Genomic DNA, 26,243 nt, shown 5'->3' on the forward strand with positions numbered 1-26,243 from the left:
CTCTTTAAAGCTCTATCTCTGAGGCTTTGCTATATGAAAAAGAACCTAGTATCTCCGAGAAGGAGCAACATAGAAAGTAGAAGGGCATTTGAAATACAGAAAAATCTGCTACAGAGAAAGATCTCCACAGATGCAGTAGATTAAGTTGCTAACACTGAAAAGCAACAGGGCTTGCCACTTGCACTATGGTAAATTTGGAGTAGTTCCACTAAAGCCAATGGAATTACAACGGCAGAAATCTGATCTAACAGATCAGGACTGAGCCTGTAAACGCTCCTTTTTTAATTTACGTAAAACATGAATGCAATATATTATTTACTATCCACTGTATAAATTATTGAAAAAGTACTTAAGTGTAAAAGTGTGGCAAATCTTTCAATGAAACTAAAAATGTGAAATGCGACATTAATCACCGGAGTCATTTTTTTTAATAAAGACATAACACAATTTGAGAAGTAAAAAAAAAGAATGTTACCACACTGAAAATGGAAATCTTTCCAGCTTATGAATGTGAAATACCTATTCTGAGTTGTTATACTGAGTGTAAAGAGAAATATCCCTTGATCACAGCTCAAATTTATAAAAGTTTCTCAGAACACCTCTATTCTAAAACCATTAAGTGATGCTCACAACTAAGTCCCTGGTTCTGATCGTTATAAGGCCATTATGCTCACCTTACTGCCTTCAAGCTAGACATTTAACCAACAGCTGTGAGAGCAGGTACTTCTGTTTAAAAATACTGAAATGAAATATCAGATGTAGTGCACCTAAGTTCTTGTTTTTTCTCCAGATGTCACCAGATCCAGTATTTAAAAAATAAAGGGGGAAACTTTCAAAGAACAAGTGTTACGGGTTTTTTATAATTTAGAACAAATTATAAATTAACCTGTCCATACTTTTGAGACATAATATACAAGAGCAAACAGCTGAGTGTTCTTTTATTACTCAGGTACTACAATTTTTTCCCAAAAAAATGTCTTTTAAAAATTTCTTGCTACTGTATCCCAGCTCAGATCCTGGTACAGTGTTTCAGATGAGGTATTCTACCATCTCTCCGTCTGGGAGGTCCTGCCCCATGGTCTGAACAGGGGCTTTTCTTTCAAGAGTGCTGGAGTGGAAGAGTGGCCCATCTACATGATGAGGAAAAACAAGAGACAGACAATCAAAGCTGTAACTTCAATGAGGTTAGAAAAATGATGTTAACATTTTAAAAGTCATTTACTATCATTGGCCAAAGACAGCTAACAACTCCTTATTTCACTTTAAAAAATTCAATTCTTCATGTATGTAGTCAGACAAATAAAGGTATTTTTATCAAATTCCCTCTGGGTATCTCCCACTGATACACAATGGCATATAAAACTGGAGTGACCGCATTTAAACCAATGTAATCAGTGTAGACTTTCACCACAAAACCTGTTCCCCTGTCTCCCTTGATACCCATTAAACAGCATAGCATGGGCAAGATGCACAGCAGACCAGCCAAATTCACTCTTCCATAAAGAACTACATAATTGTAATGTGTCTGTAAGTAGAAGAGGCAAGGTTGTGTAATCTGCATTGATTTGGCAGAGTGGGCTGGAAAATGAGCAGCCCTTGCCAGCTTGGAGCTCTGTGGGAAGCAAATTCAGCTTCTGTGACAGTCACTGTCAACTGGATCTACTTGTGCCAAGGCTGAAGTCGGTCCTGCAACTGGGACAGTACAGTAACGAGACAGCTCTATCGTGATAGTTACCTTTCCTTCTTCTTCCTCCCCCTTATCTGAGTCCACTTTGCTTTGAATACCCACTAAAATGCAATGGGAGTTTCTACAGCCCATTTTCATACGCTGTTTAGGATGCTACTACAGTGTACTACAACTACTACAGTAGTTGCATGCTACTCGCAATTTACTTCAGAGTAGATGCTACCTCAGAGACTATCCTGTGATTTGCATATACCTGCTCCAATTCTTAAATCTCGCTATACCTCTTTACCCAGCGTGTCCATGCTTATGCTACCACTCTTCAGGCTTTTTTTCCTTCAGAGCGTTTGAGACCCCTCAGAACGTTGTCAAGCTTGCCTCTGAAACCCATCTGCCCTCACAGAAACTAACCCCAGTTTTCCTGAATGGAAAAAGGGACGGCGGGGCCTGCCCCACAGAGCAGAACTGATGGCGAGCCAGTGGTAGGGGCCCCTCTGGGAGAGCAGCTGAGCTTTGTTACCTGTTTTGTCTGCACTGTAGGCCAGGTTGGTACTGGGGAGTCGTCCTGGTGTGGGAGCCGCAGTGGAAGGTGCAGCTTTGCTTTGTTCGTTCCCCCGGTCAGTCTGGGTGCTGCAGTCTCTGCTGCCTGTTTTCGAGTGGGCTGACAGCAACGGTGTGGAAGGAAGGACAGGAGACGGGGTGGAGGGAATGGATTCGGAGCGATATTCTGTTCCCAGCAGAACACCTTTGTGGAAAAAGGGAAGGAAATTTCACAATCCCAGTTAGTTACAAAACTAACTGGTATTAGTCTGCACCCCTCTGTAGTACTTGCTCTAGGATCTGGAAAGCTCTCCATGCTTCAGACAGCACTGATTTACCTTTCTATCACACCTTTCACCACTGGGTGCTGAAGTACCTGAAGAATAGCAGTATCCTCATGTTGCTGCACGCAAAGATACGCAAGTGGGCACTAACACCTTACTTCCCTGTCTCTAAGCAGTGGCCCATCTATGGCCGGGTAAATCTGCACACTCTGAAATCAGCTGCAACAGATTCTCATTTACATTTCAGGGTCTTTTAGTTTCATAGGGAGGGCCTTTGGGCCTAACATCCTCCCAGAAAAAAAGAAAAAAAATCATCTAAGATTTGCATTGTTACAATTCATTTTCTCTGAACAATGGTGTTGAGCCCTTCCAGACAGGAGTCATGTTAGTGCAGGCACAACACTACAGGACAGCAATCTTGATTAGTACCTCTGCTCCTATTCAAGGAGGCTTTACACCTTCAGACAGCTGTAACAACCCAGCTGAAAGCAAGTGCTTGGGAACTCTGAAAACTGTATCTCAAATATCCCTAAACTCAGGTACCAAATTGGGAATAAAGGCTTATATATTTTAATGAGGGAGCCTGAACATCAGAAGTCACTATTTCCCAAAAGTGATTAAAACAAGCAGTTGTTCCAAATGTGTCCCATCTTGCTTTACTGCACGCTAGGCCAGCTGATCTGTCTGTCCAACATACCTTCTTCCTTCTGCTGCTCCTGCCTCCCCTTTAAGCAGTGGCTTGCATATCTGAATTGCCACTGTTATTTAAAAATTACCTAGGCTGCCTTTCCAGCTCTTGTCCTCCCTCTTCTCCTCCAGGATGGGAGTGCTGCTCAGTGTTGACGAGTGGGACAGCAAGCCCGAGCCAGCATTCGAAATGGACATCAGCGACTTGGCGGGTCTCATCGAGGAGAGCTGGTCTGTCTTACCAGGCTCCTTCCGGGAGCGCTGCTGCAGGACTTTGATCATGGCATCCTTCTCAATGATCTGAGCGTGCAGAGTCTTTATCCTTTTTGAGAAGTACAAAGAAGAACAATGTACTTGTACTCCTGTCTCCTTGGACTGAGGCCTCAGTGCCCCCATGGCTGTGACTAGGACTCCCTTAGGCATTTGGGGAGGCAGAGAGAGGATGCCAGTGAGCTTATTGCCCTGAATACTGGCTGCTCACTGGTCCACCAGAGCAGATCATGCATGAGACTTACTGTATATGTGCATGACAGAATGGCACTGAGATACCCACCCACCTTCGGCTACTGGAAGCTGCTCTAAACAGCCATGGAAGGGGCTTTGAGACAAAGCTGAGAGTTATGAGCAGGACATGAGACCAACAGAAAGAAGAGGATTAACACGCTCTGGGGAGTCTGCACTGGACCTAAACCCAGGGAAAACAGTTCTGTGAGACTGTTAAGAGGTGGCTGGAGCCTGGGGACTGATGAATATGCTCTGAAGAGAGAAGATGAACAAGCTAGATGCAAAAAACCTAAGACAAGACTTTTTTGCATTAGCCCTCAGTATCAAGACAGGTTTTGGATTGCTATGTAGATACCTCCTTGGCCAAATAAGCGTCTGGCATCCTACATCATTGCTATTGGTGAAGACACAAGAATTTCTGGTTCTGAGGCGTCTACCCAGACAATTAATTTAAAATCCCTCTCCTAAAGAAGCCAGATAGGACCAAATGGCATTTTACCTTCCCTCCATGTCGAGACATCTCCTGTTGGCAAGCAGGATCTCTTCTTCCTCCTTCTGAATACGAGCTTCCAGCGAGGTGTCATAGCTAGGGTTAGGCGAGTGGCTGATCACTGTCGTGTCCCTGAGAATAAGCAGTAGAGCAGATAAAGGACCAGCTAAGTTTGCTGCTTTCCTCCTAGCAGCACAAAATTATTGCTCAAAAGTAACAAACAAGAATATCCACTTTTTTTGAGTTTAGACTGGCTCAGCGTCTTCCAAAAATCCAATTCCCCGTCCTAATGAAAGAAGGATTACAAAAATATGCAAGTCATTACAACAATAGTCAATCTACTGTCCATCCCAGGCCAGTCTATAATCTAACTGATTCACTGTACTATTGTAAACTGATGAGGCAAATCCAAGGACATGGGGAGGGGGAAGGATGATATAGAACACTCGGCACTTTTCTTCAATTGAAACAGAGCAAACTTCGCTTCAGATATAAAGCTTTTTCCCTTCCCTTTCCAACAGTATTATACAGGAAATCTGAGTATCAAAGGGAACTAGGCATGGAAGTTTCTTAAGCAATCCTAAGCAGCTTGGTCCAAAAAACTTGGAGTGGGCTGAAAACAGTTTTAGACTGATTCCATATAGTGCCTGATGTTAACACTGCGATAGTTGTTCAGTCCACTAACCAAAACATAATGAGTATTTCATTCTACTTGTTGCTGTTCAGTCAGAACAAAATCACTGTGCTACGCTCTGTATCACTGTATAACTCATAACATTAAGAGCATGTTACTAACATAGCTATGCATTAACATAACTAGAAAAAACCAAACGCATAAAAAAATTTGGCGTTACCAAGAGCTCCAATTCATTGTAATAAGAAATCTGTTCTCTCAGACCCAGCAGGTCTAAGAACTGTCTGGTAAATGTACCTTTAACTCTGCAAAAGTTCAGCTCAGAAACAGCAAAGCACCAATGTGAAGGGCATAAGAAGGTCATTCATCAAAGAAACTTAACCTGACCCAGATTCCTGCCTGTGCTGTAAAGCATCCTTCCTGCAACCTCAATTGCCTAAGGGATGCTATTTTCCACTACCAAAGAAAAGGGAAAGAAATTTGTGCACAGTGTAGATGAGGTTGCCACTGAAATTAGTGGAATCCCTCACAGCCTATCTTTTTGAAGGAGATACTATAGGTGCCAACTGCATACAAACTTGCAGAAGTATTGACGCTAATGGAATACTTTCTTTTAGGGGAGAAGCAGCTAGAAGGAAATGGAAAAATGGCTCTTTCCTGACTGGAAGGCATTCTTGTTCATTTAACAAAACCTGAACAGGCCTAACACATCCCCTGTCATTCCATGATAAACAATAGACCAGACCCCTACTTATCAGCACACGCTGAAAATATAACATGGCCTTTAAGGACAAGCAGTAGCAAGAGCCTTTAGAGAATCTCTGGGGAGGCGGAAAACAGTGCACAAGAAGCATCAATACCCTAAAATAACAGCCTGCTTCTGGAGCAAGATAAGATAAGTCTTTAAACGCTAACACAGCAGATCTGCAACTTTACCCCTGTAATTCTAGTATGATCTTACGAGCTAGGAAGCCAGTTGCGATAACATCCCTATTTTAATCTGGTTCATGAAACAATCTAAAATAAAATCTGCTGTCAAGAACCAGCAACTAGTGAGCAATGAAATTATATGTAAGCAATACCTAACGCTAAAGAGTTGCACTCAGTGACAGCTCTTGTTTACCAACTAGTTGAAGCACTTGGGCCTATTTACAGACATAGTAAGTGTTTCTGTACAGTTGCCTTGGAATGTGAGCTTCTTACAAATTTCAGACACCGTTCCCTTCCCACCCCAGAAGCAGTGCTCTCCATACACAGCAGACTGTTTTGAGCAGAATTTCCTAGTAGATGTTTCTGGTTAGTAACCATGCTGAGGACAATACCGCAAAGTAATTTGCAAAAACATTCTGGAGAACAAGTAAGCCATTCAGGGTGAATGATGTGAATCACCAAGCTTACCCCATCTCACATGACTTCAGCGAGGACTGACTCCTGTTTAAAAAAATAAAAAAACAAAACACTCCTCATACATCTATTTTTGAATCAACAGCTTCTAGGAATGGCTCAGAACAATCCTAGTCTGGAAAATGGCTCCTGCATGTGGCGGAATCTTCCCCTGGAAAAATGTTTCTAATTGCTGGCAATTGCACAGTTCCCAGGAAAAGGAGCCAAGCTCCACTTGCATGCAGAAGTCTGAGAGGCCGTTCAGACCACAAGGAGAGGTATCATGGGAGGGTGGTATGACAACTTTCCTTGGTGGGAAATACGACATTCAACTGGAAAAACAAAATAATCCCTGTACTATGAAAAGTCTCATTTACCTCTGAGCAGCCACAGTTGCAGCTGCATCCAAAGCAAACTGTCTCATCACACTCTCCTCCAGGTATTTCTGTTCCCACTTGGTCATGTCAGCTTCCAGAGCAAGAATCCTTTCTTCCTTCTCGCGCAGGAGTTCCATAAGCGCCGTGGCATTGTACTCCGAGACGTTGGCAGCCTGAGATGTACCCTGCCGCTGATTTCCAAAAGCAGAAAAAAAAAAAAGTCGTCTCAGGATGCATCTGTAAGACTCAGGGTTGCTTTGTTTGCTTTTTGACTGAAGGACAGAGGCTGGTCCAGAGCAGCACTGGCTTGACGCAAGAACCCCCCCAGAGTGAAATGCAAGTGGCCTATACCATGTCGGGCAGACTAGGTGATGGTAAATGGTCTCCTTTAGAGCTCAGTCTGAAACATCTGCAGGGGCAGTTCAGCCCCACTCTGTCAAAACCAGGAAACAAGCTCATATAATGCAAGAAAGTCTCCTTCTGTTTTCCAAATGTCGCAGCTCAAAAGTCATAAAACATCGAGCACTGCTCCCAAGAAAGACAGCTTAACTCACAGCACCCATGCTAGAGTGCTTCCTGGTGCCATTCCAGAGCTGGTCGATACTAACAAGCAAATACCTGAGATGGAAAATACTCCTCCTAAGGCCTTTTTCCATGTGCAAAGCCCCACATGTGCATCCAAGACCTAGATCACACTATTCAGTCTGATGTCTACAGCCCATCCATAATGCCTAAAGTGACACAGACTTACTTTCAACACTGTTCCAGCAAAACATTAACTAGTATACAAGAGTTATCACACCTTTCAAAAAAATACATCCAAAATATTTTTAAAGGATTTGGTTATTAAATCAATATGATCAGTGTATACCTGTGGATTAAGTAGCCGGGGATTAAAAACAATTCAGTTCTAAAGCAAGATTTGGAAGACAGGCAGTGTTCCCTTTCAAAACAAGAAAGAGTGGAGATTTGCTGAGCTAATAGTTCAACAGATAAAATGCATAGTTTTATATGGAAGTCTCATCTGAGATTGGCAGGATATTAAAAATAACAAAAAAATAGTTTAAAAGAAAAGAAATTGGGCAGACAAGCTATTTTATGTTCAGCTCAGAATTTTTAACCATGAGAAGAAAGCTATTTTTTTGTGTTGACTCAGGCTTAATGTCAAAAATTGTGGGGTTCAGAAGGTAAGAAAAGTTTATCAAATTACTGTAACTCCTACTAAAACCAATACAAAAATACAAGTAAGATTTAAATATCTGTTCCTATGCAGAGGTGGAAGTTGGGGGATAAACATAACCTGAAACTAAATGCAATTTAGAACACAAGTCTGCATCCTATTTCCAGTAAAATTTACAAACCTGACAGTTCATCTATGTTTGACATAGGTTGAAATAAAACTAAAACTTCACATCCAATTCGTAACACCACTGCACAATCTACTTCTCATTCATTCTTTTCACTGAAAAAGACTCACATTACAATCATAAGAATATACTCTGCGTGAAGCTCCCATCCATTTCCGTCAACTGCATGTATAGAATTTGTTTTGCTGTTTTGGTTTTGTTTGGTTTTTTTAAATGCAAAAGCTTTTTGAAGGGCTTCTTTTCAGGTCAGTTGTTAATGAATTTTATACAAAATCTCAAACTGTGAACAATATTTTAAAAATAATTTAAAAGTAAATATAACCAGGTTACTTAAAGATAGAACACCATCTAGCTATATGGCTATGTCTGAATCTTGTCACGTGATGGATCCCCTATTGCTCTCTTACCTAAATTTTCTGGTTGGAATGAAAGAATTAAATCAAGTAAAAACAATACAACGGCCAGCAAATCCATGATTCTAGCTACCGAAAGAAAAATTTGTTAATTTTACAAGATGGAAAAAACGACTGCCCTTCTTTTATGTGTGGTGTAGGGTATAGTGTACAATCCTACAAGAAACCTAATATGGCACAGGGAAACAGTGGCTACCTGCTGCATCCGGAGAGATTCCAGTTCTCTCTCGAGCCGGGTCCGCAGCCTATGTTCCAGCTGTTCCCGTTTCTCACACGCTGCCTGCAGCTGAACCAAGGCCTGCTGCATCTTCTCCACCTTCTCAACATAGACCTGCTTCTTTTTGAGCTGAAACAAAGGAAGAAAATGCAACGTAAGTTAAATAATGAGAAGTAAGTGAACTTCTGGCTTTGTACACATTGCAGAGCACAGAAACGCCAACGGGAAGAACATGTCCAGATGACTGCTGTCAGTGTGCCTTAGACTCCTACTCTGGACTCCACACTCAGGATGTTACAGGTCTTTCCCACCTCTGCCAGTTTTTTTGTCCTCAGCAACCCCATGGCAATGATGGGGAAACTGAGATAATTATTTGTTGCAAATGATTGAGAGCAGCGATGGGCTAGAAAGGGCATCCGGGTTCATAACAGAGAGTATTTAAGTGACTTGACATGTTACCAAGGTAACCGTAGCAAAGACAGCATTTAAAGCTGGTCCACAAGTTGGGAACACTTTTCAGTGGAATACAAAAATTCCTGGCAGTGTTTTTATGAGATTAAGCAGAAACTGAATCAAAACTTGCAGGATCCTATTCCAGTCCCATAACAATAAAATGATTAATAGGATCAAAGCATACACTACACAGGGCCTGTGCTCTCTCCACACTGCAGCCAGGTTTATTCTAGCAGTCTGGACATTCATCTTGGTCATCTCAGCCCAGTGTGACCTGAGAGGTCCTGCTCCTTTCCTTGCCCCTGCCCTTCCGCCCTCCTCCACTGTTCATCCTGCAAACCAAACTGCTATCCTGCCTCATGATAAGCAATGAAAACTACCGTGCTGAGATCCCCAATAACTGTCTTAGGAAGGTTAATCCACAGTTCAGGCAGAATAAAACCAAGCTAAAATACGAATTAAAAAAAAAGAATAAAACACACCCAGGGCCCAGCTCTATTCTAATATATAGAATACTGCACACCTATGGACATAATTTTCCGTTAAGGAAAAGACTAACAATCACAATTAGCTGGCCTCCTGCAGCAAATCTGGGGCATTGCTTTTTTAGCTATGATCGTCATCATAAACCCTGAAATACAAAAATAGCAGGAAGAAGGCAACTTTTCCCAACAGTCAGAGCCAAAGTCTAGAGAAGCACCACAATGCAAAACACAGACTCCCTTATGCGAGTTCAAAGAGCTACTCTACAGCTTCATGGAAGAAAAGTCCACTGAGGGATATCAGAGACAAAAGACACCACTTTTGGCTCAGGAAGTCCTTCTTGGAAGCGGAAGGTATTCTGGGAAAGTATCGCTGTTTGTTGGCCCCATTCTGATAGTGTTCCCTAGGAATCTGCTGTAAAAGTTTCGGCGGAGACAGGATACTAGGCTCGCTGGGCTTTGATCTGAACAACATGAGCCGTTCCTACATTGCACCTTCCTTCGGAAAAGGTCTTATCATGTGTTTCTTCAAAATTTTGCCTTTTCACACTCCTGTTCCTTGAGGCAATCCAGAGACTGCAACGTGAATAGCAGAGAGAGAAAAATCTCCAAACACTATTAATCCCAGACATGGTATCCTTTTCTTCTCTTCACAAAGTCGGCAGGCATCTAATCTCACAGCATGAATGTTGCTGCCCTAGAGGATTTTCCCCAAACAAGTATTTTATAATAAAAGTTACAATAAATAGTGAGTAATCCAGCCAAAGGCCTTCCCACCAGTGCATGTACAGTAGAAAGGTATTCTTCGATTGCTCAAGATTTCAAGCTTGATTGGAATGGGAGGGACACGAACATTTTAATACAACTTAATATTCCACTGCTGCTCTGCAGAAAATCACTAAAAAGGTTATACTTAATAGACCTTTTTATTCCAGATCATAGTGCTTAATAACACTGATTTAAGCTTTCTCAGACTCCAGTAAAGTGTACATTAATGCACTAATTTTACACTTAGATTAACAGCAGCTCATAATAGTTATGTAACTAGACAAAAATGATAAACTATGAGTCAGCAGCAGAACCTAGAAATGGAGAGCACCCAGTATCTTGGTTTTGCATATGAGCTTACTGACCTGGGCAACAGTAAGGAACAACCTAATAAACCCACTAACAGTGAAATATCATGCATCAAGCTGAACAATAATCTTTTGAAAATCATCCCTTCTCTCCCACTCTTCTACATAAAAAATTAAGGAAGGAAGGACAGACATTTGGTCTCTTATTACCTACCACAAAGCATTTAAATTTCTGAAAAGTTTTTTAACACACAGGTAAAATTCTCCTTGCAAAAGGCAGCTGCTGACAACATTTTACTAGTTTCATAATTAATAAACCTGAGTATGCATATGTGTGGATTAACGTTTTGGCCTGCATTCAAAGAATGCCAAGAACCCAGCCAAAAAAGAATTAGGACACAGAAATTCCACTGAAACGTTCACTTTGAAAGTGCTCCCATCAGCCGAACCTGCAGGTGAAACGTTGCAACACAAGCTGTTGCCCAACTTACCAGCACTGCCTGCACATGCCTAACTCATGCACCAGACCTAAAGTACAGGCATGGCTTGTTCGGTGGCTTTTCATAAAGACAACATTTTTTTCCCCCTTCACAAAATACACTTCATCTTCCAGCATAACAAAGAATTAGGAATGTTAGAAAATTTGGGGGTTGTGTGTGTATATTTTTTAATGGCTTAAACCCAGAATTAATTCAGGAACCCCTCAAATAATTTTCAGTTTTTTGGAACACAGATGTTCAGTAAGCTTTAAAGGCATGTATGTGCTCCAGACAACTCAGCTTTCCTAATGTGTCTTTTGACACAATTATCCTTTATGTATGAGACTGTTTCATTTCATGCACTCGCTGCACTCAGTCAACCCACTGCATATTCTGGCAGTGTCATTCATTTCCAGCTCTGCCATCTCTGCTGCTGCGAGTCTTTGTGAGGAACAATTTACCTTTCTGTGATTCTCCAGGAGTGGTAGTAGTGAAGTCTAATTTTTCTTTTTTTTTTTTTTTTTTTTAAAATCTTTCTGACTTGGATCTGTCCTCTCAATATAAAGAGGACCAGGAACAATTCTTCCAAGCACAGAGGGATTTCATTACCATATATTGAGAGTATAATCATGTTTTCCTAAGACAGGAATTGGAAACAGAGTTTCCTGAGTATTGCCAGGGTGCTGCAGACAAAAGTGAGATGGGAGGAAGAAAAACAGGCAGCATGCTGAGGCTTGTTCTTGGTCATTTGCCATGGATTCCCCACCCTCTCTTCCAGCAAAGAACCAAAATTGGCTGCTCAGTGCCAAGGGCCATAGTAACACCTACCATGGGGGAGATGGCATCAAAGGACACTGGAATTCTCTCCTCTGCAACAGGCCTTGCAGTGAACACGTGCTCTAGATAAGAGTTCTTTCCTGAAGCTTTACAAGGGTGCAGTCACTCCCTTTGGTATATAATTTTAAATAAATTTGACAAGATAGTAATTTTCCTTTTGATGGTACTGCATTTAACTAAGAAGCAAGCTCATGCTCTCATGATGTATTGTAACTGTTTTGCCTTGAAGGGTGCTCTGAAAATGCAGAGCATTTTACTCATAATAATACCTTTATTATAACACCTCTTTAAGATGGTAAGATCTCAAATAACCTCAGTGCACGTCTGGAAGCACAGCAGAGCACTTCAGCATGACTGTATCCCTTCCCAGCGTTTCCTACAACTCATGGCACAACTTGAATCACGTGCATATCTTCTCCAGGTCAACCCCTGACTGCTTTGGAAAACGTCCTAACCAAGTATCAATGGTCAGGCTTTAACTTTATCAACAAGATTTTCTAATTAAACCATTGTAAACAAGAGCAGTCACTCTCCAGTTCACATCCACTATGATGTTTACATAAATCCTGCAACAGGACTGAGGACAAGAAAAATAAAGAAGGCAAGGACTGGCTTGGGAGTCTGCAGAAATCTAGTACACAAAAGTGCAAGCTGATGCAGGGAATACCCCTGAAAGATTCCCTGGCCTCCCGATCAAGTATTTCTGTCATCGTTTTATTTCCTCTATCCCTTGTCAAGATTGCTTTCTGCAGTTGAGAGCCAGCTGGGAGAAGCAGGATACAGTTGGGATTCAGAGGCTTCATTGCTCACAAGAGTCTGGCTGACCTGAAGAGCAATGTGATTCCAAGTTAGAAAGATTTACTGCCTGAAAATGTCTGTACACCGATATCCCCGAACTGCAGGGCTTCCAGCAATGGAAAATGAATCAACCACTCTAAACATACAGGGATGAAATGATTAAACAAATTCACTAAACCTAGAAAACTGAAACTAGTCCTCAGAATCTTTTCACAGGAGAAAAGACTTCCTAAGACAACGTAATGCCTGGCAGCAGGCAACCTGCAGGCTTCTCTGCTACAGAGAGCATTTGCAAGGTCAAGGCCAATCAATGGCCAAGGACAAAGTGTTCCCGTCAGAAATAGGGACATTTGATTATTACTACAACTACCCAGCAGAAAAGGGATTAACATTCTAAAAGCCAAACAAACCCCTTTCCTAGATTTGATTTAGGCTTCGACTAACCGTGCAATCTCTTTCAGCAATTCCAGGTCCTTGCAGAAGAAAGGCTCTGAAGAGGGCGCAGAGGTTTCATGCATAGAACACAGGGAGCAGGGGCATACAGGAATGAGGAATTTTCACTGTCAAGTCACTAGAATCAAGGGAGGTAGAGGCCATAACATCCTCCAGACTGGAGACGCCTCTGCAGGACAAACGCAGCCCTGGACACAGCAGGTGAGGAGAAAGGAAGGATCTTTTGTAAAGAGAATCATCGCTTCCAGATGCGTTACTCAGCAAAGAGTAACTCTTCTGGGGAAGAAGAGAAGACTTCCTGCATAGCTAGCAATGATTCAGAAATTCTCCCAGGCATTTTGACAAACCCAGCCATTACCCTATTCATCTTGGACAGCTCCTATTTCAGCAAATTGGTAACACTCGTCAGCATCTGCTTGTCTCCCACCCACTATTTCTGATGTCTTCAAAGTCCTTTGTTTAATACATTCAGGGTGTTTTCATTACATTCTGGGTTTATCCTAAAGCTGAATCCATTCAGATGCAGCTGAAAATGTGTTTCCCCACAAGAATTTGCCTGCTATGGCAGAAATGTAGTAAAAAAAAAAGACAGCAAGCACGTTTAAACCACCTCTCCCTCTTGCAGTTGGAATATATTCCTCTAGGATGCCTTTGAACCTTCAGTGTGTTTGAATTCAGGCCCAATAAGGCGCCACTGGCCTCAGCAAGAACTCATGCTGAAGCAATTTGGTAACACTATCCTCTTGCTAGGGAATAGTGTTTGTTGCATGGGAATGTCATAATGTCGTCTCTCCATTTGTTTGTGTTAAAATGTTACAACTCTCAAAGCCACCTCCGGAAAATTACTAACAGGCAGAATATGAGAGGTAGCGACACGGCAATAAAAAGCCAGTTCTGCATTGTTACAAGAATGCAGGTCATTAAAAGACACACACACACACTAGTTACAGGGAAGAGAGGGAGTTTCCTCTCCTTTCCACTCTACCCATCCATGAATGATAAGCCATCCAAAAAGTGTCCCCTTTAAAAGCATCTCTGTCCTGAAAGGAGTAGTTATGTAGCTCTGAGAGTCTAAGCTGTGGAGACTAGGAATATCTTTTTATAGACCCAGAGGAGTGACTGGAAAAAAACAGACAAGCCTTCAAGCACACAAACTCTCCTTTGGGTCTCTTCCCTACAAGCCAGAGCTCTGTTCTGAAAGTATCTCAGACACAGCATATAAAGTACAATAGATGTCATTTGGAAATGAACGGTCCTACATTTCCCCACAGACAGAACCCTCAGTGTTATCAGAAATAGCGCGCTATTTCTCTTCACAATAGCTGAGTGGGAAATGAATACAATATCGTAGCTCTGATATCTGGTTTATGTTGAATTCTGATGGCTGAAAGATCTTACAGCTTCTAAATACAAGCCACTTTTAGAAAAGATATTTCATTCAAACTTCTTCCCTTCCCCCAGGCCCCAATTTGCACCCATTAGAGAGGATGTCTGCCTTCTCTTTCCATTGCAAGGTGTGTGCGTGAGGACGGGAGAGAGTAGATATTTATATCTTCTTAGTGGTAGTCACTCTTTTTCAAAGCTGTCTCCTTAAGGCACTCATTAAAACAGTGGCTTGTAAAGTGGTGGAGCAAAGGAGTACAAGTTACACTACTATAAAAAAACCCACAAACTTTTTTTAAGTTGAAGTGTGCTCTTCCATGGTAGGAATTAACCAGGGTAAGCAGAAATGACCACATTCAATAAAAGTTCTGGAAATTCCTTTTTTTTTTAAAAAGTGTAAAAACAGTAGCAATTGTACCCTCCACATCCAGCAGTTTTGGTTAGATGAAGTATTTGGCATCAAACTCCCTCCTGCAATATTATAAGCCTGGTAAGGACTCACAATAAGCCAGCGTTTACCCAGAGTCTCGGGCTGGTCAGGATGGCCCTTTCTGTAAACCCAGCAATTCTGCTTTTGGCCCAGAGCAAAGCGAAGTTTAATCATCTGCTCTGTTTGCTAAAGGCTCTCAAGGTGTATGCTACCAGATGTTGTGAAAGCACGGTAATGCGACTATTTTAAAAGCTCACACATACAGGCCATCTGTGACCAGCTACCAGCTACCCACCTGCTGCACACTGCAGCCATTCAAATGTTTACATCAAAATTGAGACCATCGTGGCAATCTGTGCTCCAAAATGAGAATTCTTCATTGCTTTAGCTGCAAATATTATAACTAACAATTTCTGACTGTGATATATGTTTTTAAGCCAACATGCATTTTATCCCAAATGTGTTCAATTTATCTCAAATTTATTGCATGTAATGAAAATAATCTGAAGTTTAAAAAACAGACTAATACTTCACTAGAAACAATTTTAATAAACTGCTGACATGCATAACTGTGGAATATCTACTAAGGGGAAGAATGAAAATGGGGAAGAGAAAATAGGGGTTAATTACTGGATATCTATGTATAGTAGAGAAGCAGTAAAGTTTAAATATTTAAATATTACATATAAAACATATACATACTTAGCAAGTCTGTTCATAGACATATTTAAGTTTGCTTTAAATACTCATGATCACTCACCCTTTTTAGCACTTTGCAGAAATAAACTCCACACTATCAAAAACTTTAATGGCAGCTTGTTCTAAATTTGAAGAGTCATTTCACCCCTGCTAACAGACCAGGGAAAGTATTCTGCGAATGTCTACTTTTGCTTGCAACTGCTTCACACTATACTTCGGTATCTCCAAGGTCATTCCTTTCTCCATCACATTTAGCATCCCTTTATCTCTTCCTTCCCTCTAACTTGCATACTAAAATGCCATATATACATAAAAGCTCTCAAAGCTCCATAGGAGTAGACAAGTATCTACCTTTTACAGATGGGTGGTTTTGCCCAAACTGGCAATTCAGGCAAAGGATTTTAAAACAAATCTGGAACTTCCAATTCCAATGCAACATTTAAATTCAGCTATAGTGATACATGGCATATAGCTCTCATTAGAACGGAAATATTCTTTTTATAAAGGATCTGGTGAATATAAGGCAGGGTAACTCTGCTTAATAGGAAATCAAAACGGAAGGGGGAAAAAAAAAAAAGGCTGAAAACTTACATTACAGGACGCAACAGCTGAAATATGCACACCCCCCTCAGGCCCTGAGCCAGAGTGGCTGCCAAACCTTAGCATAAGAAACTCCACCCTCTTCTGCAGGACTAGTTTGGGAATTCCTGACAATTACAGGGACTAATATCTCAGATTAAGCTGGCAGGAATAAAAGAAATAATTGACAAATTTTTCATATATCTTGGTCATTGAATGTCACTAACTCAGGCTGACATTTACAGTCCCTTCTAAATGGTGCCCTGAGCACTTAACAGCTTGCTTGGCTGTCTTTCGGAAAGTTACCAAACAGCTCGGGGATTTAAGAAGTTCCCACAATTTAATACTAATGAGGCAACAAATGTTTTATAATCCTAAGTATTTCATTAAAAAGTGATTTGGGAAACCTGCTCTCTACCCCTTCTGTTTCCACTTACTCCCCCTCACCTCTAGGAAAAAGCAGAGTTAATTCCTGCTCCCTCACTGAGACGCTTCCATATTTATCTACAACAGGAAGGGTGGCACTTCCTGCGCACCCTGGGATTTGAGCAAAGGTTGGATGCAAATGACCACAAGCCCTCATGCAATCGAGACCAGGGCATTTCACTCTTTATCAGCACATGTGTGGTTTTCAAGCTATCATGCAATCTAGCCCAGAGTTACTTACCTATTTACTATTCTACCTAGGCAGAAATACTTTGCAACAGCACTGAACCCAATTCTTCTAGTAAAACGAGAGAGGCCTTTTGAAAAGAAAACATACAATTACTATTATCTTTGAAGGCTTCAACTTTACTGTGAGGGAGCCGATATTAGTGCCTACCCAGAGGTTCAACCTAGCCAAGTGCTGTGTGTGCTGGCTGATCACAGCACCTCTATACACGTTGACTGCAAGCACGTGAATAGTTCCAGGGAAGCCACAAGGATGTCCTGTGTACTTAAAGTTAGTCACACATCAGACTTTTAGTGTAATAAGGTGCTGAAATCTGAATGAAAGCCGAAGAGCTCCAATACATTGCAGGATCAAATGACAGAATAGTTTTAGAGCCAAAGAGAATCAAGTCATGTTTAAATTACCCTATAACCTAACGCTCCCTCTCTCCCTGAGCAACAAAGGTGCACGTCAGTCTTGCCAGGAGATGCTGCAATTTTAGTGAAATCAATGGACTTGTCAACTGTGCGCAAGGCTGAATGTGGCCAGTGATATTTAAGCATTCCTCTGACTCTGTTGTTCTTTTTTTATTATTATAATTCGTATGGCACAGAACCTGGTTCCCCAGTGATGGGCCCCAGCCCGGCGATGCTACGTGCTGTACAAATGAAAGCTCCCTTTCCTCAAAGCTCACAGCCTGAGTCTCGGACCAGAGACAACAGGCAGAAACACACACATAGGGCAGGCCAAGTAGACAGTCTCTGGGTTAGCATGAACTGTGGCCTAGCCCCTGCCAACCGTGTTGTGAGCATCACAGCAAGGGATGCTTCAAAGTGGCCTTGCCAGTGTTTGTAGTGAAGGTGAGGACAGTCTGGGAGAAAGCACAGAAGTGCTTGTTTGGGGCGGGGAGGAAGGGGTGGTTGGAAATTGAGGACAAAGGTAGAAGACATCCTCTCAGCAACAAGGGGAGAAGAGAAACAGGGTTAGGTAAACCATGAGGGGCCTGGAAAGCAAAGAGGAACTGCTTGAATTTGATGTGGTGGAGAAAAGAAAGCGAGGTGGAGCACTGGGGAGAAAGGCTAATAAGGCATGATGGCAGGTAACCCTGCAACAACATCCCGAATGAGTAGAGCAGATCCAGGAGGGGACAGACTGAGGGAGGGCTTCCATGAAGCTGAAGAAATTAAAAGAAAGGTACTGCAAGGGGCAAAACTTAAGGACAGCAGGGAAAGAAACAAAGGAAGGTTCAGGGGAAGGGCTACTGAGGCAAATACAGAGCTTAGAAGAGCAGGCTAAAATCAAGAGGCTGCTACATCTGTACCTGGAGAGGAGGAAGGCAGGCAAGATAAGATAGGAGGATGTTCACTTTGTATTTGATCATTCCTCCTCTCTTGGCACAATGGGATCCTGAATCGAGAGAGGAGTAGGAGTCAAGGGAGTGTCTCTGAAGACAGCAAGATGCAGGTGGATATGGGCACTGCTCAACTGAGGGTGATGGTGAGTGTTAGTAGGCAGGAAGATGGCAGAATTGAAGGAGGAGAGAACAAATCTGCAGTGGCGGAAGTGTGCTTGGTCATGAGATTTCCTCCAGAGGCTCTCTATGGAGGAACAGTAGGAGTAAAGGAAGCAGAGGCTGGGATTGGGAAATGGAACCTTTGAGAGGAAAGGAGTAGGCGGGAGGAAAGAGGACGGACACTATGACGCAGAAGGGCAGCGAGGCGAGAGCCATGTGTGAGCGGCAGAGACAAGGCTACAAAAGAAACTGCTGTGAAAGCTGCCCAGCTAAGCAGCTCAAATGCATTATCCCCTCTTGGGAGGAAAGGGAGAGAAAACAACCAAGGTCATGCCCAGCTTATTACGAATGCTGGGAACATACGGTGATCTGCACTGTGCACCATGATACCCTGGTGTAAGTGGAACACCTGGCAAGGGGTCAAGCTGCATTCATTTGATATTAGTTAAAAGTCCATCCAGATCTGTATTTCTGCCAAGTTCAGGAGGTTGCCAGGGCTGGGATTTCAGTTCCAGCCCACTTTATCAGTTGAAACAAAAAGAAAACGAAACATGGCTGCTTAGACGAAAGCACTTCCAAGGAAATACAGATTTGTGGCTTATCTGTGCACAGTTCAGTGATTTAGCTAACCAACACAAAGCTAAGTCGACATAAATAGCTTTGAAGCAAGCAGATTTCCTTATAATTTGCACAAGACAAACTCATTCCCACAGTCACTTTTACTGGAACCCAAGCTACCCTAATTTCTCTCTCCCAGCATCCTTACCTCCTCCTCCAGTTTCACCACCTTGGCCTGAGCATTGTTCAAGGCTTGGTCTCGGATCTCAATGTGTCTTCGTTGGTCCTCGTTGGTGGAGCGTGCAGCAGCCAGTTCTATTTCCAGTTTCTCTTTTTCCCGCTGTGTTTCCTTGTCTACCAAAACAAAGTGAGAGTTATCAATGGACAGCACTTGTCTCTACTCAGCTTTCAGGAGTCTTTCACTCCAGAGGTGAAGGAAAGATTGTACTGGAACTTCTCACAAGAGAGAGAATGCAAATCTAGTGCTAAGGGGGGAGCGGGGAGAAGTACATGGCTTTCAAGGAAGAAAAGGACTTGTAACCCTGAAAAACAAGCATGGTACCTTCAAATAACAACGTGCCACAATGCTAGCGAGAAGGAATAGAACGTGCATCACTCAGTACAGTTAGGTAATTTGCTCTGATTATGCAGATGGTTTGTGAAACTTGGCACCTCTTTACCTCTGAGCTTTCAGCAGTGGAAAACAAACTGGGTGATTTTAATATCCCAGGCTGGGGAGAGGAGATGGCAGACCTCTGTGCCTGAAAAAGTTGTGCTCCTTTTTTTCACGCTGACCCCACAAATAGGAAGGCTGTTCTGCCTGGGGCAGCTGTCCTCCTTCTCAAAATAACCCAGTTGTCCCACTTTTCTGGCAGTATCATCAGAAGAGTCAGAAAAGTGAGCAATGATTACTCCTCAGTCTCCCTCTATGCCCTTAAAAACGACCCTCTGGGCCAGAACTGAGGAGCATGTATCTGCTCTGTCACTGCTCAAAGCAGACCTGCAGTTCAAGAAAGCCTTTTGCCCAGCACTGAGAGTTCATGTCTGATGCTTTAAAGCCACCCCAAGCACAGCAGCTGGTCCTTTACTGCTGCTCTCCAGAAAGAGCTGGACGTAGTGGGAGCAGCTACGCTGCGTGTTTCAGGAACAGGGCAACTGCCTTCATAAAAAAATAAGTAGGATAAAATAATTGGGGACTGGAGAAATTATCACACAGGGGTGTAAAGCAAAGCCACAACATAGAGCTGATGTCCTGTGTATATGTTGTCATTCCCAGCTCAAGCCAACCAGCTACAATGATAACATTAACACACTTGCTGGATACACAACCACAGAATACTCCCTGGAGTGATCTACACCCAGCACTGATGACACCAGAGAAACTGCATTCCAGAAACCAATATCCCACGACAAAGGAATGAGGACAAGGAGTGGAAGGCTTGAAAAACAGGAACTAGACCCTGGGTGTTAGTACAGACTGCATATGGAGTACACAGGCCCGTTTGTGCAAGCATGTGCATAACTATATTTACAGGACCACAATTATTCCCTTTCTTCTGCCAGCAAAGAGCCAGGAGCAAAGCTTTAGCAACACGGAGTAGCTGAAGATTCCCTTCTGCTAGGGAATCAATGCAGCCCACACACAGGTTGCAAAACAAACCTGTCCACCAACAGCACCCAGAACTCTGCGGAGCAAACCCTGACTGCAACTCAGAGCTAGCCTGTGACATAAGACACAAGGACAAAGGCTAATGTCACCACTTGCCTATTGTTCTCCCCATCTCTCCCATCCCAGTATTTCTCCTCCACCCAAGAAATGAGTTGCTGACAGTGTCAGCATGCTAAAATGGATTGCAGAAAATGGGCAGAGATGAGACAGGGTGGCATTATGCCAGCAGGTATCAATCAGCGCCAGCAGTCTGTTTGTTAATCTGTAAATGCCTGCAGCGAGGTTTTGGGAGGTTTTGTTCCAGACTTTTCCCCAAATGAGTACTGCTTCACTTGACAAGTGGCCACAGCACCCCTAGAAACGCTGGGACCAACGAAACGTAGCACTATGGTTTCCATGTTCATCCAAAAGGAGAAATTGAATGTAAGGCCTCACAGCTTTGACCTTCCCATCTCTCTGGGTAAACCTATGAACCTCAAAGTCCACCCAACCAGTTTGAATGCAAGACTAAACTCACAGACTTTCCACTACCACCAGGAGTTTTGAATTCACACCCTGACAGCCATCTGCTTGCAATGAAAGCCAAAAGGAATAAGCTAAAGACAACACAAGAGAGGGATACCAGCATTTGTCAGAGTAGAAGCAGTGTGTGTTACACCACAGAAAATCGCCATTTTGCAATTTTATTGCATTACCTTTTTATACAACAATTGGAGAAAAGTGAGCATTGTCAGAAGGGTGGAGTACACTATGGGATGAGAGAAAGTTGGCTTGCCGCCGTCAGCCTCAAGACATTTCAGTACAAAGGAAAAGCAGCATTTCACATCTGTCATTTTGGTTTGCCTTGTGATAAATCCATTGCTGTGGACAGAATTCATGACCCTTACCCAGCCCAGCGTACTGCAGGCAGCGTTCATCCCCTTTATTTTTGCTGAACTGGATAGGGCAGTGGCAAATTGAAGAGGAAAAAGATAGGAGACTTACCAGGTTCCAGTCCTACTGGCCTTAACTCATGCCAGAACTCTTGTCAGCCTGGAAAGGTTTAATTCCAAAGCTTTCAGGGGACAAAATAGGTGGACAAATTATCCTGTACTTTATGGGGTAAACACTAATTTTACAGTTTAACTGCAAACTACATTTGCTCCAAAATCTCTAATAAATGCCATCAAATGGATTTTACATACTGACAGGAAAGGAATTCTTGAATCCCTCCTCCTTTCTCCACTGCCAGTTTTGAACTATCACTGCCCTGATTTCTGTCCTGGTAGAAAACCAACAGATCCAAACTACGCTAACCTGCTGCACTGTTATCCTTCCCAGGATGACCAGAGCATTTCTACCCATAATGACTGTGTAACTCACTTTGTGCAAAGAGTTGAGAGATGGTTTTGCGATTGTCTTCAGACCCCTCAAATTCCTTCTCCGCAAGCTGCTTGTTGGCTGTCTCCATACGTTCTGCAAAATTTTTCAACAAAAGGAACACTAAATAATTAAAAACTTCCAAGCATTAAGTCACGTCTGCTCAGGACATTTCTAATGCAAACTAGGGGAACAGATCTCCTAATTCTACACACCCAAAAGTAAAAAGCCTATCAGAAGCTGGCACTCACTTTTGAAATGTTTCTAATTATGTCCTTGAGAAAATATTCTCAATGGGACAAAACAGGTTAAATAAAGTTCCAAAGAAATTATTTAAACAATTACAACACATAAGAAGTTTATTTTTTCAATTTTTACAAATGTTAAGACACCTTATTTTTTCCACCCAAATAAATCTCACCATGCAATTAAAAGATTCCCTTATAATTCTCCACTAAATCTTAATAGTTAGAAGATTAAATCACAGTTGTCCAGTTACCTGCCTTTAGGGAAAAGTGTAAAACCCTAAGGACAGCTTAACAAATCTGCTGCTGCAGGATGTTAGAAACTTATATCAGTCTATGAAAATAAGAATGAAATGTTTATGCTGTGTTTTATTATGAATAAGATTATTTAACGCAGGCCTTTGTGTACTGTCCTTCTCGATAGCACTGGGCACTGTATGGCCTCACTTCTTGGATGCAAAACAATTTCTGGGAACACAGTCCTAGTAAGAGACTAGGGGCAGTGAGAGCAGATGACATGTAGGACAATCAGAAGGCTTTCATAAAAAAATTAAACTTACAGTTTAAAAGACTGATTGTGCACCTTTAAACATCTCAAATCACAGATGTTTTTTGCCTTTCAAACCAATGCTTAAACTTTGACCCATGTTAAGGTCAAATACCATTCAACATCACTCTCCACTGCCAGCCGTCGTACTGCCTCAGCCTCTTAGCAAGAACCAGACGCTAATAACATCTCACTCTGGAAAAGGAAGGGAGATCCAAAAAACCAGATGCCTACATTGATAAGGAATGACAAGACTTTCAGGAAGAACAGACAGTCTGCAGTTTGTATGTCAGTGCAAAAGGGTCACTGGACAGGAAATAAAGTGAACATGCCTGGTGTGGGATTAGGCAGTCAGCAAAATGTCTTTCCATTTGTATAAACTGAACAAATTGTACAAATTGTGTCTAGGATATAAGACAAGAGAGAATTCCAGGCTTGCATCTGGTTTATGGTATTTGGCTTATCACATGTTTCTTCTCAATGAGAAACAGGCTGGAAATGAGAGACTACAGCACTCTCCTAAACCTGTCTTTTCCGTACAGACAGCAAGCGCTTAAGATCTCAGACTACTGAATATACCTGAGTATCCTGTCATATTCTAGTCTGTCAACAGACACAGTGAATTCTCCAGCAAAACACCGTCCTGCCAAGTAAGTATAACAATTAAAAAAAAATTGAAAAACAGAAGTTTTACTTCATTCACCTCTTAGATCCCTGTTGAAATCATGAAGCCTACGAATTTCTCCTTCCAGCTTGTTTCTCATGGCCTTTTCCAGGGCATCCCGCTTAGAGGATGATTTCTCCAGGTTTTTGTACGCCTCTGAAACTTGCTGAATTTCTGTTTCCAGCTGCAGTGGAAGTGAAAACAAGCACCTACTATTTTATCACTAACAATTCTTTTCATTCAGTCTCAGAAAGGAGATTACTTTCTCTCAAGTTTTCTTTATTGAAAGAAACCTACACCTATACATTAAGTAAAATGACAGAGTCCCAGGTTTATGACGGATCCTTCTGTATAAAGAATACCAGTGCTTGAAACGAAGATCTCGACTCTCCTTCCAGACTCTAGCTCTGTTTCCCCAATATGATCAGAGCATATATATAGCAAATTGAAGAAGTGCAAATGTCATCTATTTTTTCTAAGACTGAGGCAGTTTGGCACTACTGTTAGTTTGGGCAAAAAGCATTTATATAAATAGCTAATGCGACATCAAGTTGAGTAAGTAAAATAAAACAAGAAAGGCAGACAAAACTATGCTAAAAAATGGTAGCGGCAGATCTTGCATTACTGATGAACTCTGCAGATCTGTAATTGTTATGGTCCAAAATTCACAATAAAACCTCCTGATGTTTTATGTTTACACTTCAACAATTTAGTTGTGCTTTTAAATATTCAATTTACTAAATGGGAAGAGGGAAACATTTGCAGTAAAATATGTTTTATCCTTCCTTCTAGCCTTCAGTGTAAAGCTTCTCTGCTTCTCTGATCACCCAGAGCAAAAGGAGATTCACTTCTAACTCTCCTTACCAGGCATGGCTTTGCATTGCTATGGAAGTATGGATCCACATAATAGCAAACCCCATCAGCACTGTCTACAGCAAGTGATCAACAGGGGGGTGGAGGGAAGTGCATTTTTATCCTTCTTTCATTATCAGGAAGCTGTCAAACATTTCTCTAAAGCATTTCCTGGCCAGGAACCTTCCAAAAGAAATACAAAACGAACATACGTCCCTGGAAAGAGGTAACATAGGGAATAAATGAGTGTGGAAAGCCACACTGGTCACCTGAACTTAAACACGTGTTTTAAGCAGTCACACATTTTTATGGCCTTGGAGACTGCTCAGCACAAAGAGCACAGCAAGGCCCACAAAGTCCTAAATTGCAAGTAGCATCAGCCTTTTCACAGCTGCGAGGCAAAAGCAAAGCTGACCTGCTGCACAGCTTTAAATCATTGGTCATAAGAAGTTATTTCTATGAGGCTGCAATGAAAATACCTCTACACATGCTCATTAATGATGGCTGTCACTGGGACTTTTTTTAAAAACATTTTAGCATCACTTACTCTACTTGTTTCATAAAGCCAAAGGTGGCAAATAGCTTGATCCAAAACAAGATACTAAGTTTTCGTGGAAGTTTCGTGGTATTGAGGGAGTGACAAAAGAAGTGTCAGTCCTGCAGTCCAAGTATCTTTAATGCAGCCATAGCAGCAGTACTTGCCTTGCACACTGTCCCACCAACCAGTTTTGTAGCAATGTCCCCTGTCGTCTCCTTGAGTGACTATGGTCTCATGTCATTCCAAACAGGCCCTTCCTGCAGTCTCTAAAGTCTTTTAGACTGATGGGAAAATGAAGCCTGCTGCTATCCTGGACATAAGACCATTAGCTTTAATTTAACCAAGCAAGCCAAGCAGTCAGTCTCTTCAAGACAGCTGATGAGGATGCTCTTTTGAGCATGGTCAATTAGCTGTCAGAATAAAACTGAAGGCAGAATTCTCTCTTCTGACAAAATTAAGTTGCTGCCCAAAGGGACAGGATACAGACTAATCAATCTGCATATAAAAGACTCTAAAGTAGATAACCAATCCCTTAAGCAAGGAGTGTAACAGTTGCAGATTAGATGATTCAATTATGGGCAATACTAGACACAGGAGAGTGCCTGATATCCAAAAACACCCACCTTCTGCAGCCGGGCTACTTTCTCGTAACATCCATCCAGCTCCTGTCGTAGAGACCGGTTCTCTTCTGACAGGATTTCCACCATCTGCTGGGCCCTGGAAACTATGGCAAAAGGATCTACTTGCATCTGCTGATATGGAGAAGGTATCTGCTGAGCCCGGGACATTACTGAATAGGAATCGCCTTGCTGCTGCTGGGGGCCTAGGAAGGGCTGGCATAGTCGGTACAAATCTCCCTGATGGACTTGGTTTGACAAGAATGGCTGCTGGGTTCGTGGCAGAATGCCAGGATCTCCCTGGCTTGGAGTCAGAGGTTGCTGATGCTGGGAAGGGGACAGCCTGGATGGTGGCGGAGACTGAAGCAAAGTCAAAGATCCCAAGGATGTCAAGGAAGAAGTTGGGCTGTGGTGGTGAGGTGGTCTCTGTTGTAACTGCAGCTGCACATCTGGGTTCTGCCTGGAAAACAGAGAGCAGAAGCTCCAGCAAAATCATGCAGAAGATGGTGCACAAACCCAATGACAAAGCGTGGGATGACGTGCGTAGCTCCTTTGCACAGGTCTTCACACACAAGACTCGTATGTGAGGTTTTCCTCATTTTTATAAGTTTGTTTTAAAAAAATGCTTCAAAATCAAATCATTATCAGAAAATATATTCTAAGTGCACGAAGTTCTTTCCTCTTGAGTCTATTTTGTACAGAAACACTAAGAGAAACTCCATCAACAACTACTGACCAAAATTATTTTTATAACTTTTCTCCACACTTTGTGGATAAAAC

General features: G+C 42.2%; 1 protein-coding gene across 1 annotated transcript in view; it reads right to left on the reverse strand.

The window, feature by feature from the left end:
* Positions 1-452: 452 nt before the first annotated feature.
* The window catches only part of AMOT (angiomotin), a 34,399-nt gene continuing 8,608 nt past the window's right edge, over positions 453-26,243 (reverse strand). The window contains exons 3-12 of the mRNA XM_009587239.1: positions 25,470-25,923; positions 23,496-23,640; positions 22,004-22,096; positions 19,181-19,326; positions 8,560-8,709; positions 6,584-6,774; positions 4,199-4,321; positions 3,285-3,517; positions 2,205-2,429; positions 453-1,130 (exon numbers count right to left, since the gene is read on the reverse strand). Coding sequence (XP_009585534.1) covers positions 1,030-1,130; positions 2,205-2,429; positions 3,285-3,517; positions 4,199-4,321; positions 6,584-6,774; positions 8,560-8,709; positions 19,181-19,326; positions 22,004-22,096; positions 23,496-23,640; positions 25,470-25,923 — 1,861 coding nt within the window. The 3' untranslated portion in view covers positions 453-1,029. The remainder of the gene's footprint in view (positions 1,131-2,204; positions 2,430-3,284; positions 3,518-4,198; positions 4,322-6,583; positions 6,775-8,559; positions 8,710-19,180; positions 19,327-22,003; positions 22,097-23,495; positions 23,641-25,469; positions 25,924-26,243) is intronic.

This window comes from Fulmarus glacialis, unplaced genomic scaffold, assembly GCF_000690835.1.
Source record: "Fulmarus glacialis isolate BGI_N327 unplaced genomic scaffold, ASM69083v1 scaffold40781, whole genome shotgun sequence".
In the NCBI taxonomy this organism is placed as follows: domain Eukaryota; kingdom Metazoa; phylum Chordata; class Aves; order Procellariiformes; family Procellariidae; genus Fulmarus; species Fulmarus glacialis.